This window comes from Piliocolobus tephrosceles, unplaced genomic scaffold, assembly GCF_002776525.5.
Source record: "Piliocolobus tephrosceles isolate RC106 unplaced genomic scaffold, ASM277652v3 unscaffolded_36289, whole genome shotgun sequence".
NCBI classification, from domain to species: Eukaryota; Metazoa; Chordata; class Mammalia; order Primates; family Cercopithecidae; genus Piliocolobus; species Piliocolobus tephrosceles.
Genome location: NW_022320186.1, coordinates 1 through 12,342, shown reverse-complemented (window position 1 = coordinate 12,342; position 12,342 = coordinate 1). Strand labels below are relative to the sequence as shown.

At 44.0% G+C, this 12,342-nt stretch overlaps 1 protein-coding gene across 1 annotated transcript; it reads left to right on the top strand.

Annotated features, from left to right (window-relative positions):
• The first annotated feature begins 30 nt into the window (after positions 1–30).
• Positions 31–11,814, top strand: LOC113222910 (maltase-glucoamylase, intestinal-like). Its single transcript, XM_026452487.1, has 10 exons — positions 31–181; positions 830–998; positions 1,263–1,359; positions 2,106–2,218; positions 3,525–3,650; positions 4,832–4,960; positions 5,216–5,326; positions 5,648–5,710; positions 10,734–10,868; positions 11,665–11,814. The coding sequence occupies exons 2-10, from the start codon at positions 867–869 to the stop codon at positions 11,773–11,775; spliced, it is 1,017 nt and encodes a 338-aa protein (XP_026308272.1). The 5' UTR covers positions 31–181; positions 830–866; the 3' UTR covers positions 11,776–11,814.
• The last annotated feature ends 528 nt before the right edge of the window (positions 11,815–12,342 follow it).

Sequence of the window (12,342 nt, the reverse complement as noted above, 5' to 3'; positions counted from 1 at the left end):
CCTAAAATCGATTTCCTCTGGCCTAGATTTATGATCCCAACAACAATCGGTATGAAGTTCCAGTTCCTCTGAACGTACCCAGGGTGCCATCCAGCAGCCCTGAGGGTCAACTCTATGATGTCCTCATTAAGAAGAATCCATTTGGGATTGAAATTCGCCGCAAGAGTACAGGCAGTATAATGTGAGTGGCTTCTAGTGTGACTCAGAGTTGATGTCTACCTGTGCCTTTGCGGCCAGGTCCATCATCCTTGGATGTATCCTGGTTCCAAGCATCACATTGTCCACTTCCAGATCCATGGATGAGTTGTTTCCTTCAGACCTGTTCTCATGGGGAATCTTTAGCATTCTGGAAATAATGACTGAGGCAGTTGAGTGTGCCTGAGGATTCATCCAACAAGTGTTTATGGGGTGCCTTGTCTAGAGGAGGTGCTGCTCCTTGTAGACAGCTGAGGGTTGTCTTCTCAGGACAACCAATAATAAGTAAACATCACTTTGAGTGCTATGTAGAAAATGCGCTGAGGGGTGCAAGGGTGGAAGGCGGAGCTGGTGTGGAGTGTACCCAGCTGTGATGGTGAGGAGTGCTTGGCTTTTTATTGTGGAGGACCACTGAAAGGAGGCAGTGACAGTGGGAAACAGATGAATGAAGAATAACTTCTGGGCTTTTAGCGAGGATTTCTATGATATTTTAATCAAATTGAGTTTCTGTTTTGTTTTGTAGATGAACAGGTTCTGGATAAAAATCAAGCATTCTGTTGTCCTTGAAAAGTCAGCTGCTGGAAGCAGAGAGAAAACCCATTTGCTGTTTCAAATCTGCCTTTTTGTGTTTCAGTTGGGACTCTCAGCTTCTTGGTTTCACCTTCAATGACATGTTTATCCGCATCTCCACCCGCCTTCCCTCCAAGTACCTCTATGGCTTTGGGGAAACTGAGCACACATCCTATAGGAGAGACTTGGAGTGGCACACTTGGGGGATGTTCTCCCGAGACCAGCCCCCAGGGGTAAGGACAGAGCATTTGGGATCTGTGTCTGTGCTTCTCTCCACCCACACTGCTCAGGCTTCGGGCTTCATCTTCCCAAACTCCACTTGGTCGTCTCATTCTGGTTTTAGAGGAGTGGACCAATTCTCAGGCTTCTTTGTTTCATGTATTTAATTGACTTCATGGAGAAAACTAGACCCATCTTAGCAAACACTTTTATGTTGAGTTTCTTTCTCAGGTGTAATGTCTTTTAAACTCCTACTGCTTCTCCCCATGACTCTGCAGTACAAGAAGAATTCCTATGGTGTCCACCCCTACTACATGGGGCTGGAGGAGGATGGCAGTGCCCACGGAGTGTTCCTGCTGAACAGCAATGCCATGGGTAAGGCCGTCCAGCGCCTCCCTTATTTTGGGGGGCTACCAATCATGCTTGAGTCAGTTTAGAATTTTTTTTGCCCAACTGTTCCTTGAAGTCAAAATTTTTATTTTATGGGCATTAGTGTTTATTTTTTCTTTGTCTTTAGCCTTTCTGTTTATTTCAGTATAGGATCATGTGATAAGAGGATTTAAGCGAACCCTCATTTTGGTAAAAATCACATAAGAAGGGATAGTAAAACCACATGGGTCCCAAATATCCTGGAGGCCAGCTCGTGGAAGCCAGTTATATAATTTGAATTAGGCTAAAACTATGGGTCAGAGAAGTTAGTCTGGGGGTATGAGGGTGTATGGTACATTGAAAAATTACCTGTCGGGTACTATGTTTGCTATCTGGGTAACAGGATTCCTACCCCAAACCTCAGCATCATGCAATATTCCCATGTAACAAATGTGAATGCGTACCTCTTTATCCAAAATAAAAGTTGAAATGTAAAAATAATTTTATAAGAGTAGAATGACAAAATATAGTAAAGTACACCAAAAGAAATCACACCCAGAAATGGGACCTGTAGACTTCCACTGAACTTCTTCAGTTCTGTGTGTGGATGATAGAAAATGCCTGCTCTTACCACTCTGTGATAGGGAGGGTGCAGGAAGATGGAGAATGTGTGGATTTCAGGGGTGATGTGGCAGATATCCCTCGTGATGTGGAAGGCTTCCATCTGGCTTGGCATTTTTCTTCATTTTCAGACGTGACGTTCCAGCCCCTGCCTGCCTTGACATACCGTACCACAGGGGGAGTTCTGGACTTTTATGTGTTCTTGGGGCCAACTCCAGAGCTTGTCACCCAGCAGTACACTGAGGTAGGGGGAAACCCAATTGTTTATCAAGCACTTATACAGCACATTCTGGGTGCCAGAGCCCACATCTGTTAGTATAACTCTCAGATGATAACTGGAAATATTGGTCTTTCTTGGAGAGAGATTATAGAATAAGAAAAAATAAACACATTCAGATTATCATTAAATGTTTAGCCTCTGTAAGCATTGCAGAAGAGCAGATGTTGTGGTGGTACTAGTGGTGGTGATGGTAGTGATAGTGTGGTGGTGGTGGTGTTTGTGGTTATGGTGGGGGTGATGGTGATGATGGCAGTAGGGGCTGACGGTGGGGACAGTGATGTGGAAATGGTGATAATAATGGTGGTAGTAGTGGTAGTGGTGGTGATGGTGGTGATAGTCGTGGGGGTGGTGGTGATGGGTGTGTTAGTGATGGTGGTAATGATGATGATGGGGGTGGCGGATATGGTGGTGGTTGTGGTGGTGACAGTGGGGTGGTGTTAGGAGTATGGTGGTGGTAGTGGTTGTGATAATACTGATGATGGTGGGGGTGGTGATGGTGTTTGTGGTGGTGATGGTGTTTGTGGTAGTGATGGTGATGATGGTGGTGGTTGTGGTGGTGGTGACAGTGGGGTGGTGTGAGGAGTGTGATGTTTGTGATAGTGGTTGTGATGATAGTGGGGATGGTGGTGGGGGTGGTAGTGGGGTGGTGGTGATGGTAGTGAAGGGTAATGATGATGGTCATGATGGTGGTGGAGGGCATGATGGGGGTAGTGGTGGTGATGGTGAAAATAGTGATGGTGGTGGTGACCATGGTGGTTTTGGCAGCAGCAGCAAGTACTTATGTACTACCTACTGCACTTCACTGATTTATTGCTTGCTGCCTGTTAGAACACTTGGCACATAATAACTCCTTCAGTCCTCACAAAAGGACTCTGAGGCAGAGGCTATTATTATACCCTTATTTACAGCTGAAGAAACTGAAGCACTAAGAGATTACTTAATTTTTGCCCAAAGTCACACAGGTAGCAGGATTGGAGCCTATATGCTAAGACAGGTATTTTGCCTCTGATTCTGGGCTTCTTAATGAGTTACCTAAAGTGTCTCTAGGAATGGAGTAAAATCAGCTTTTCCATAATTTTTAAGAAGGAGGTCAAGCCTAGCAGAAAGCTTTCTCCAAGTATCCCAGTGGCTCTATATCCTGTCAGTTTTGATGTGGATTTCAATTAGTTAGTTGTCTAGCTTGGGGCTTGGAAAAATATTCTTATTAGTTTATGTAAAACTTCAATCTGGTGCCTCTGTTCTGAGGACTAATATTTTCTATTTTTTCTAGTTGATTGGCCGGCCTGTGATGGTACCTTACTGGTCTTTGGGTTTCCAGCTGTGTCGCTATGGATACCAGAATGACTCTGAGATCGCCAACTTGTATGACGAGATGGTGGCCGCCCAGATCCCTTATGTAGGTTCTCAGTCATGGCTCTGGAGTTTCATAAGTAACCCAGGTGCCTCTGTGTCTGGGTTCATTTGTCTAATGTTTGTGGGATTCTATGAAGACATAATGTTCTTTTTCAGACAATATCACAGTTAGCTTCACCCTAGCATGATAATATAGGTAAGGGTGCTTGTTTCCATCTTCTAGAGATGATAGCTCAAGACTCACTGTGACTTGCCAGAGGGAGATAGGCTGGCTCCAGGACTTTTTCTGCTATCTCATGCTTCCTTCCATTTCTTTCACATGTCTTCAAAACATTTAGTCAAAACGTCCTGAGTTCCATAAGAATAAATGATATCCCACAGTTCTTTTACTTAATTCTTGAAAAAAACTAACCCCAGTCAGACCATTGTATACGTGGATACGACCTCAGTTCCTGCAGCCCTGGTGCTGTAGCACAGTGTCCTATCGACTCTGAACTAATCACTGATGGAATACACAGATCCTGGTATGGGTTTCCAGAGGGCAAAAATATATAAATAAACCTTATCTTTCACTGGAGAGTGGGAGGAGACCCAGTCATCAGAGAATTAATCCAGTGTGCCATCGCTTATCTAATTTTATTCTACATTTCTCTTGTTTTACAATAGTTCCATTAGTGGAACATAGTGTTTCCATTAGTGGATAGTGAAATACAATATTCCTTCTCCAGAAGAATGTTGTATCTGATTTCCCTCAGGATTGGGTATTCCAAAGCACCTATACAGTGTTGCTTTGTTTTGATATGTTTTGCAGATTTACCATCCACATTGTATTAGCCCTGGGTAGTTAACAGTATTTTTTCAAAGCATGAACCACTGATACCAGGGGAAGCCTCTTGGGGGAGGTCATCACAATCACTCCTGATAGTGGCAGTTTACAAAGCACTGTCCAATCCAGTGTACTTATTTATCCTCAAAATAGCCGTGTTAGAGAGGCATTCTCATCCTATTTTATGCTGACTTAAGGTTTTTTTCTATTTGATCACTGAACATTGTAAAAAATAAGTGAATTTCCCAGCACCTGTACCTAACAAATGGCAGGGCTGGGATTTGAAAGCATCAACAAGAATCTGTCTGGAATTCCACCATGGGTGGTGGAGGGTTGTTCTCCTGTAAAGCTTGAGCATGTACAGCAGCAGCCACTCAGCTCCCCGTGTCCTCCCGCAGGACGTGCAGTACTCAGACATCGACTACATGGAGCGGCAGCTGGACTTCACCCTCAGCCCCAAGTTTGCTGGGTTTCCAGCTCTGATCAATCGCATGAAGGCTGATGGGATGCGGGTCATCCTCATTCTGGTTAGTCCTGATGTGAATGTGTGCGATCTGTTTGGGAGCAGGTATGGGCTTTGGTGGAGAAAGAGTTATACTTTATTTCCATGTTGCAAGTAGATAAATTGAAGTGCAGTAAGAAGTGTGTATTTCCCAGGACTCACAGAAACTCTACAGTTCAGGAAGAAGCCAGCGAGTTCGCCCTGGAGGAGTTCTCCTTTATTCTGTTTCTCTTCATTCTCTAGCTTTGGTTTTCCGAACTGACTTATGCTTTGATTTCAGGATCCAGCCATTTCTGGCAATGAGACACAGCCCTATCCTGCCTTCACTCGGGGCTTGGAGGATGACATCTTCATCAAATACCCAAATGATGGAGACATTGTCTGGGGAAAGGTATAATCCTAAGGAATGATCCACTAGTCCCTAGCCTGAGGGTGGGTCACGGTTAGTGGGTCTCACGCCTGTGTATATTATTTCTGGCGTTTTCTATTTGGGCTCTGAGGTCAGACACTCTCCTTTTCTCAAACAATATTTGTTGATACAGTTAAGAACTTTTAAAGTAATGTAACGCGTTATGGAATTCACTTTTCCATGAATCCTACATGATAATCAAAGTATCATTGCTCCTAGGACATGGTTTATACAATTTCTTCGGAAATCCTATGTAAGGGAAACTGTCTCGTGCATCGCTACTGAGCGTGTTTCTCTCCATAGGTCTGGCCCGATTTTCCTGATGTTGTTGTGAATGAATCTCTAGACTGGGACAGCCAAGTGGAGGTAAAAGGGTCTTTGTAAATTTGGGTGGAGTCAGGGTTTGTAGGCAGGGGCAGCCCTTCCTGGGATTCTAGACATACCTGTACCATGGACATGGGCTTGGCACAGGCAAAACACTTAGGGGATGTGTCTTGGGTGTCAGTCTGTGCCAATTAGTTTACATGGAGTAATACTTTACTGCCCACTGGGATGTAGATATGTGTTATTATCCTTGGGATTTAAGACCAGAGAGCTCAAATTACTTGTCCAAGGTTTTAGGTGACTTGTCCATGGTTTTAGGTGACAGAGTGTTGATTTCAATTTCGAGGTTGTCAGATTACAAAGGCCCAAGAAATTTCCACTTTTCCTCCGAAAAGTGCTATCTTTTCTCTGAACTAGTATACTTACTGTTGTTGCCTTGGTTATCCCTTTTAAACAGTCTTCAACCCTCGAAGACTGATCGTTTTCTTTGTATATATTTTTGTTTTTTTCCCCATGAACACGTTTCTCCATTTCCACACTTATAAGTCCTCCTCTGAGCTCAATCCTTCCTTGGGTTTCTCAACTTTGCTTTTACCTCTCAGTCTCCAGCCTTATTGTAAAACCTGTTCTCTCCTGGGGACAGTTTGTTGCTTGTAATGGATCCAGGTAGCCTATGCTTCTGGACCTGAAGTTTTTTCCAGATTCACTAAGCATTTCTTGCTTGAATGAATACATGGCCCCTTACAGGTCTAGGAAGCCTACAGCCCCATCCTCTGGCCAAGATGTGTGTCTCCTGAACTGAGGCAGCCTGTGTGCTTTACTATCAATTGTTGTGACAGTTCCCACAGACAGGGTTGTCAGGGTGGGACTGAGGACTTCCTGGGTAGCAAGTGCCTTGCCCTACCTCTTGAGCTGTTCTTCAATAATGGTTATTCTTTCTGGGCAGGAATTGTGGCAGGGCACGTGTAGCCTATGTGACCCCCACAGGAGAGCTGAGGAGACAAGGAAAAGGCCTCTTTTCTAGGACATCTGCCAGGAATTGAAGGGATAAAGAAGCTGTCCTGTTCCGTCAGCAATGTGGTATATGTTGTAGAGTCTAGATACTCTCTCAGGATCAAGTATTAATCAAATATCCATATTGTGGGAACAAATCCCAGCAGTTGTAAATTCGGTTAGCAGCCACTCAGAAGCCCAGGCGTGAAAACCTCTTTTGGGAGTTCTTTCTACATAATGTGAGATCATAGCCCATGGACAGAGTTGCAGGAAAAACATTCCAGTCACCAGGAATGTGACTGGCAAGAGTTAGGCCAAATATTCATGCTGTATCCAGATAAGTTGGTTTTCAGGGCACGTGGTAAGTCCTAGAGGGAAAGACGTATATTAGACAGAACCACACAATCTGGAGCCAGGGGCTAAGGCCTGGTACAGCTCCTATAGGGTAGGGAGAACAGATGGTACTGCAAACCCGTGATGCGTTCTTCTCTGGTGTCAGTCTCTGACCTCCTGGATCCCAGAGCCAGTTGGCAGCAGTAGCACTTTTTAATTTAAAATGAGACACACTTGGGACCAGGCTGCTTGGCTATTGGACTGCATGTCTTTATTTACTGTCAGTAGATGCAGTGAAACAAAACGAACAAAACAAGACGGGGCAGGTTTTGAAGATTGGCAAGAACGAGTCAGTCTCAGTTCAAGGCTGGTTTTCTTTTGTCTACTACTGAACAAGTATCTATCTGTTTATGTATATCTATGTATTTATCTATCTATCTTCAATCTATCATGTCTATGTATCTACCAGTCGATCTATTAATTCATCCACACACTATCTATCTATCTATCTATCTATCTATCTATCTATCTATCTATCTATCAACTATCTATCATCTACTTCATCTATCTGTATCTATCTGTCTATCCACTGTATCTACTCAGGTTATAACTATCTATCTATCTATCTGTCTGTCTGTCTGTCTATCTATCCAGCCACCCTATTCATTTTTATCTATTTGTCTGTCTATCATTCTATCCTATCTATTCTCTATCTCTACCTTTATTCGTCCACTCACCCTATCTATCCAAATCCCTCATCTATCTATCTATCTATCTATCTATCTATCTATCTATCTATCAATCATTTATCTACCTATTTATCTATCATCTATATGTATGTATGTATGTATGTATACTATTCAAGGGAGAAGATTTAGCTTCCTGTCCTCTCGTCACCTGTCACAGAAAATCACTTGAAGTTTAGGGGTCCAAGCAGCCCACATGGACACAGGTACCTGCCCATCCAAAGAAGTTCTGGGTCATGGGCTTCTTGACTTTTATCAAGTAGTCAGTATCAGAACCCCACAGTTCATCAGCCAGTAGGGGCAACGCTGCTATCCTAAGGCAATTTGGAAATCTGAGGGCAGTGTTGGTTATCACAGGGACACCAGAGGCATTCAGTGGGCAGTGGGCAAGGATGTCGATAGCTCTGATTGCAGGGAATTCTCCACAAAATATCTCTCACCTCAAATGCCAGTTGTGCCCCTGATGAGAAACTCTTCATTAGGGAGTCACAGAATCTGTTAGCTCATAAGAGATAAGTCTTCGTAGATAGGATAATTATAACTATTGGTTGGTACAAAGGTAATTGCGGTTTTTGCCACTGAAAGTTATTAAAAGTAGGCTGGGCACAGTGGCTCACACCTGTAATCCCAGCACTTTGGGAGGCCGGTCACGAGGTCAGGAGTTCGATACCAACCTGACCAACATAGTGAAACCCCATCTGTACTAAAAATACAACAATTAGCCAAGCGTGGCGGCACATGCTTGTAATCCCAGTTACTCAGGGGGCTGAGACAGGAGAATCACTTGAACCCGGGAGCAGAGGTTGCAGTGAGCCAAGATTGACCCACTGCACTCCAGCCTGGGCAACAAAGCGAGACTCCATCTCAGAAAAAGAAAGAAAGTTATTAAAAGTAATGACAAAAACTGCAATTACCTTTGCACCAACCTAATATTTATATTATTAATAGTAAGACCCACTCAATGAAGCTGGTGAGGATGAAGCCACTGATGTCCAGGTCTGGCTTCACTGAACATAAAACAAACAGCCAACAGTCCCACAAAAGCAGATTTCTGAGTCCAAAGCTCCAGCGATTTAATTCAATAAGTCTGTGATGGGATCTGTGAATTGCGTTTTGTAGCGTGTGATGTGCTACAAAAAGCCTGTGAGGTGATCCTGAGGCCCAGTGTGTGGGTGGGCACATCACTGTTTGAAGACTGGAGAAAGTGAAGGCAGAAGCCACAAAGGCAAGACTTGAATATGCACAGGTGTAAGGCAGAGCCAGCACCTTGGAGAACGGCAGAACATTTTTCTGAAGTTGGTAGGGGTCATCGGAGCAGTACTTAGGGAAGTTCCTACATCATGGCTGGCCAGGTTCCCCACGTGTACCCCGTATGGGATACAATTCTGACTCAGATATGGCTGATAATCTCTTTATTCTAATTCTCCATTCCCCACCCATCCCATTGATTCTAACCCTGCCTGATCTGGAGCTCTCTGTTTCTGGTGAAAGGTTCTCTTTGTCGGGTTTCCTGGTTTCTACCTCCATTTCCTTAAAGGCATCCCTGGCAAGCCCACTTCTCTCAGGATTCTGTGTGATGTGAGCCGCTGTCTTCTCACGTCCTTGACAGCCAAACCCATGCAGGCTGATCTATTTCTGTTTTCTCATATTCCTTTTCTTGCCCTTTATGTAGACATATGGGTTCCTACCTGCCTTTTGTCTATTGTGTATAAGAACTGGAGTTCCCCTAGACCAAGTCCTCATTCTGTTGCCTACCCCACCCTTCTCACCAGCATTCTTTAGCTCTTTAACTCTTACAATGGTGTGATTATCATAAAGGAGGCTATTTACTGAGACATACAAAGGACCATAATGTTCCATAACAAGCAACATTTATTTGCTGCTTGTAAGAGGTGTGAACCCACCATTAAACAGTGAGTATATATTTTGTGTCAAGTTCTAAGCTAAGCATTGTGCAAAATATAAATATCACTCAGATGAATATAAAACAAGCTTCTTGCTCTCAAAAGTCTACAATGTCGTTAAGAAGTTGTATCTGGCTAGGCACGGTGTCCCATGCCTGTAATCGCATGACTTCGGGAGGCTGAGGTTGGTGGATCACTTGAGGTCAGGAATTTAAGAACAGCCTGGCCAACATGAAGAAACCACCTCTCTACTAGAAATACAAAAATTAGCCAGGTGTGGTGATGCGTGCCTGTAATCCCAGCTACTCAGGAGGCTGAGGCAAAAGAATCACTTGAACCTGGAAGGCAGAGTTTTCAGTGAGCCGAGATAGCATCACTGCACTCTAGCCTGGGTGGGTGATAGAGCAAGACTCCATCTCAAAAAAAAAAAAAAAAAAAAAAAAGAAGTTGTGCCTTGAATCCGTCTTTCAGGTTAAAACAAAAACAATGCTGTTATCATCTGAAGAAAGATGAGAACAAGGGGAAGTTGAAATGTCCTCTTTAAGTCCCCTCAATTTATGTTCCAACAGCTGTAGTTGTCATGTGATTCTGAAATTGTAGAAAACACTGAGGCGTAGTGGTCTAATATCCTGAAATGTAATCTTACTCCTTCCTCCCCTCTCTCAGTGGGAATGACATAGGAGGGACTCCCTGGGTGTTTCTTCCTAATCTGTTACCATGCATCTCATGTCTACAGTCTCTCCCTGGCTTTGTCTTTGAGGAGTGCTTAGGAAATGGCGGAACTGACGTTGAGGGTTGGGTGTCGAGTGCATGAGGTCGTGAGTTCCGGGTGTTGATTGTCATCAACCATGTGTATATGAAGAGAACAGTTTTTGGATGTTTTCCAAATGCTGGGAAGGTGTGCAAATTGCACTAATTTCTCTTCTCATTCTACATTTCTCTAATTAGTTAATAACATAATTTAGGCCCTGTTCAGGCCGTCTGTCACCATGCAGTTCAAGTATCTGTGTGAGTTGCATTCTCAGTAAGTGTCTGTTTGCTGTCTTACATGTTTGTGTGGGACATACAAATTATATTTATATTTTACAGCTCTATCGAGCTTACGTGGCCTTCCCAGACTTTTTCCGTAATTCAACTGCCAAGTGGTGGAAGAGGGAAATAGAAGAAATGTACAACAATCCACAGAATCCGGAGAGGAGCTTGAAGTTTGATGGCCTGTGGATTGTAAGTGTGTGTGTGTGTCTGTGTCCCTGTGGCACATGTCTATCTTTGTGTGCCTGAGTATATATATGTAGCACTGACCTTCAGTCAAGAGGATAGTCATTGTCCAAGGAAGACTTTGGACATATCAGATACTTCCTCCTCTCAGGAGTGGGACATCCCTGCTAGCCCTCAGACCGTGTACCGGACCTAACGCTCCTACTGTAAAACGTGTCAGACCAGACCAGGTGTGGTGGCTCACGCCTGTAATCCCAGTACTTTGGGAGGCTGAGGTGGGCGGATCACCTGAGGTTGGGAATTTGAGACCAGCCTGACCAACTTGGAGAAACCCTGTCTCTACTAAAAATACAAACTTAGTCGGGTGTGGTGGGGTATGCCTATAATCCCAGCTACTCGGAAGGCTGAGGCAGGAGAATGGCTTGAACATAGGAGGCAGAGTTTGCGGTGAGCCGAAATCACACCATTACACTCCAGCCTGGGAAACAAGAGCGAAGTTCCGTCTCAAAAAATTGGAAAAAACCAAAAATCCTGGAGATAAATTACTAGGAATTTCTTGGAAATTTGATTGCCTCAGAGCCACCTGGGAAGAGATTTATTTTTTAAAACCTCTAGCCCGTCATTCTGTAGGAGTGAATTAGTCTTTCCAGCCAGTTCTCACCAGGATTTGATGAAGTTCCCAGGGCTGACATCTACAGGGATTACCGGATGTTGAACAATGTATTCACTGCTTCCTTGGCTCAGAATTGGCCGGACATAATTATCTTAAAAAGTGAGGTATGTCTGTGTTTGGCATTTCTAGGATATGAATGAACCAGCAAGCTTCGTGAATGGGGCAGTTTCTCCAGGCTGCAGGGACGCCTCTCTGAACCACCCTCCCTACATGCCATGTAAGAACCCTTGGTCTCCTTGACTGGCAGAGCTAGGACTGGAAAGATGGCCACTGGAGGAGCCCAGAGGCCAGGATTGTGCCTGCACAGCTCAGGGCACATCCTCATGGCTGCTGTGGTTTACTAGGGACCAGAGACAAAAACGCTGCACTTGCTTTACCCAGACGGGCATGTGCAAGTGACTAGATTCATTGAGCAAATTTCCTGAAATTTGTCCAGAAAGCACTTAGCAGTGCTCATGCCACAAAGGATTCTCACAGCTCGGTTTCTTAGTTTTTCGGCTTGTGTGAATTCCATCACAGGAATTTCTTGTGTCATTAATGGGTGGGAATTACTGGCTTCCCCTTCAGATGGAGCTGATGGACTTTGGAGTTATACTTGGGTTCATATCTTGGCTCCAGAAATTGTTCTCTCTAGGAGTTTTGTGACTTTTCAGAGATTATGCGATATTTCCCAATCTTGGTTTGCTAAACTGTAAAAGACAGATAATGATGTCTTCTTCATAAAATTATGGACATAATTGGCAAGTCGGAAGCCTAAAAAGGAGTCTGTCACGTAGTATTCGACAGCTGTACCTTCTTCCTTACACC

Excerpts from the sequence above, each read along its gene's own strand:
- LOC113222910 (XM_026452487.1), top strand. The coding sequence starts at position 867 with ATGTTTATCCGCATCTCCACCCGCCTTCCCTCCAAGTACCTCTATGGC. Across the intron at positions 3,651-4,831 it reads TGGCCGCCCAGATCCCTTAT|GACGTGCAGTACTCAGACAT; the intron begins GTAGGTTCTCAG and ends GTCCTCCCGCAG. Across the intron at positions 4,961-5,215 it reads TGCGGGTCATCCTCATTCTG|GATCCAGCCATTTCTGGCAA; the intron begins GTTAGTCCTGAT and ends CTTTGATTTCAG.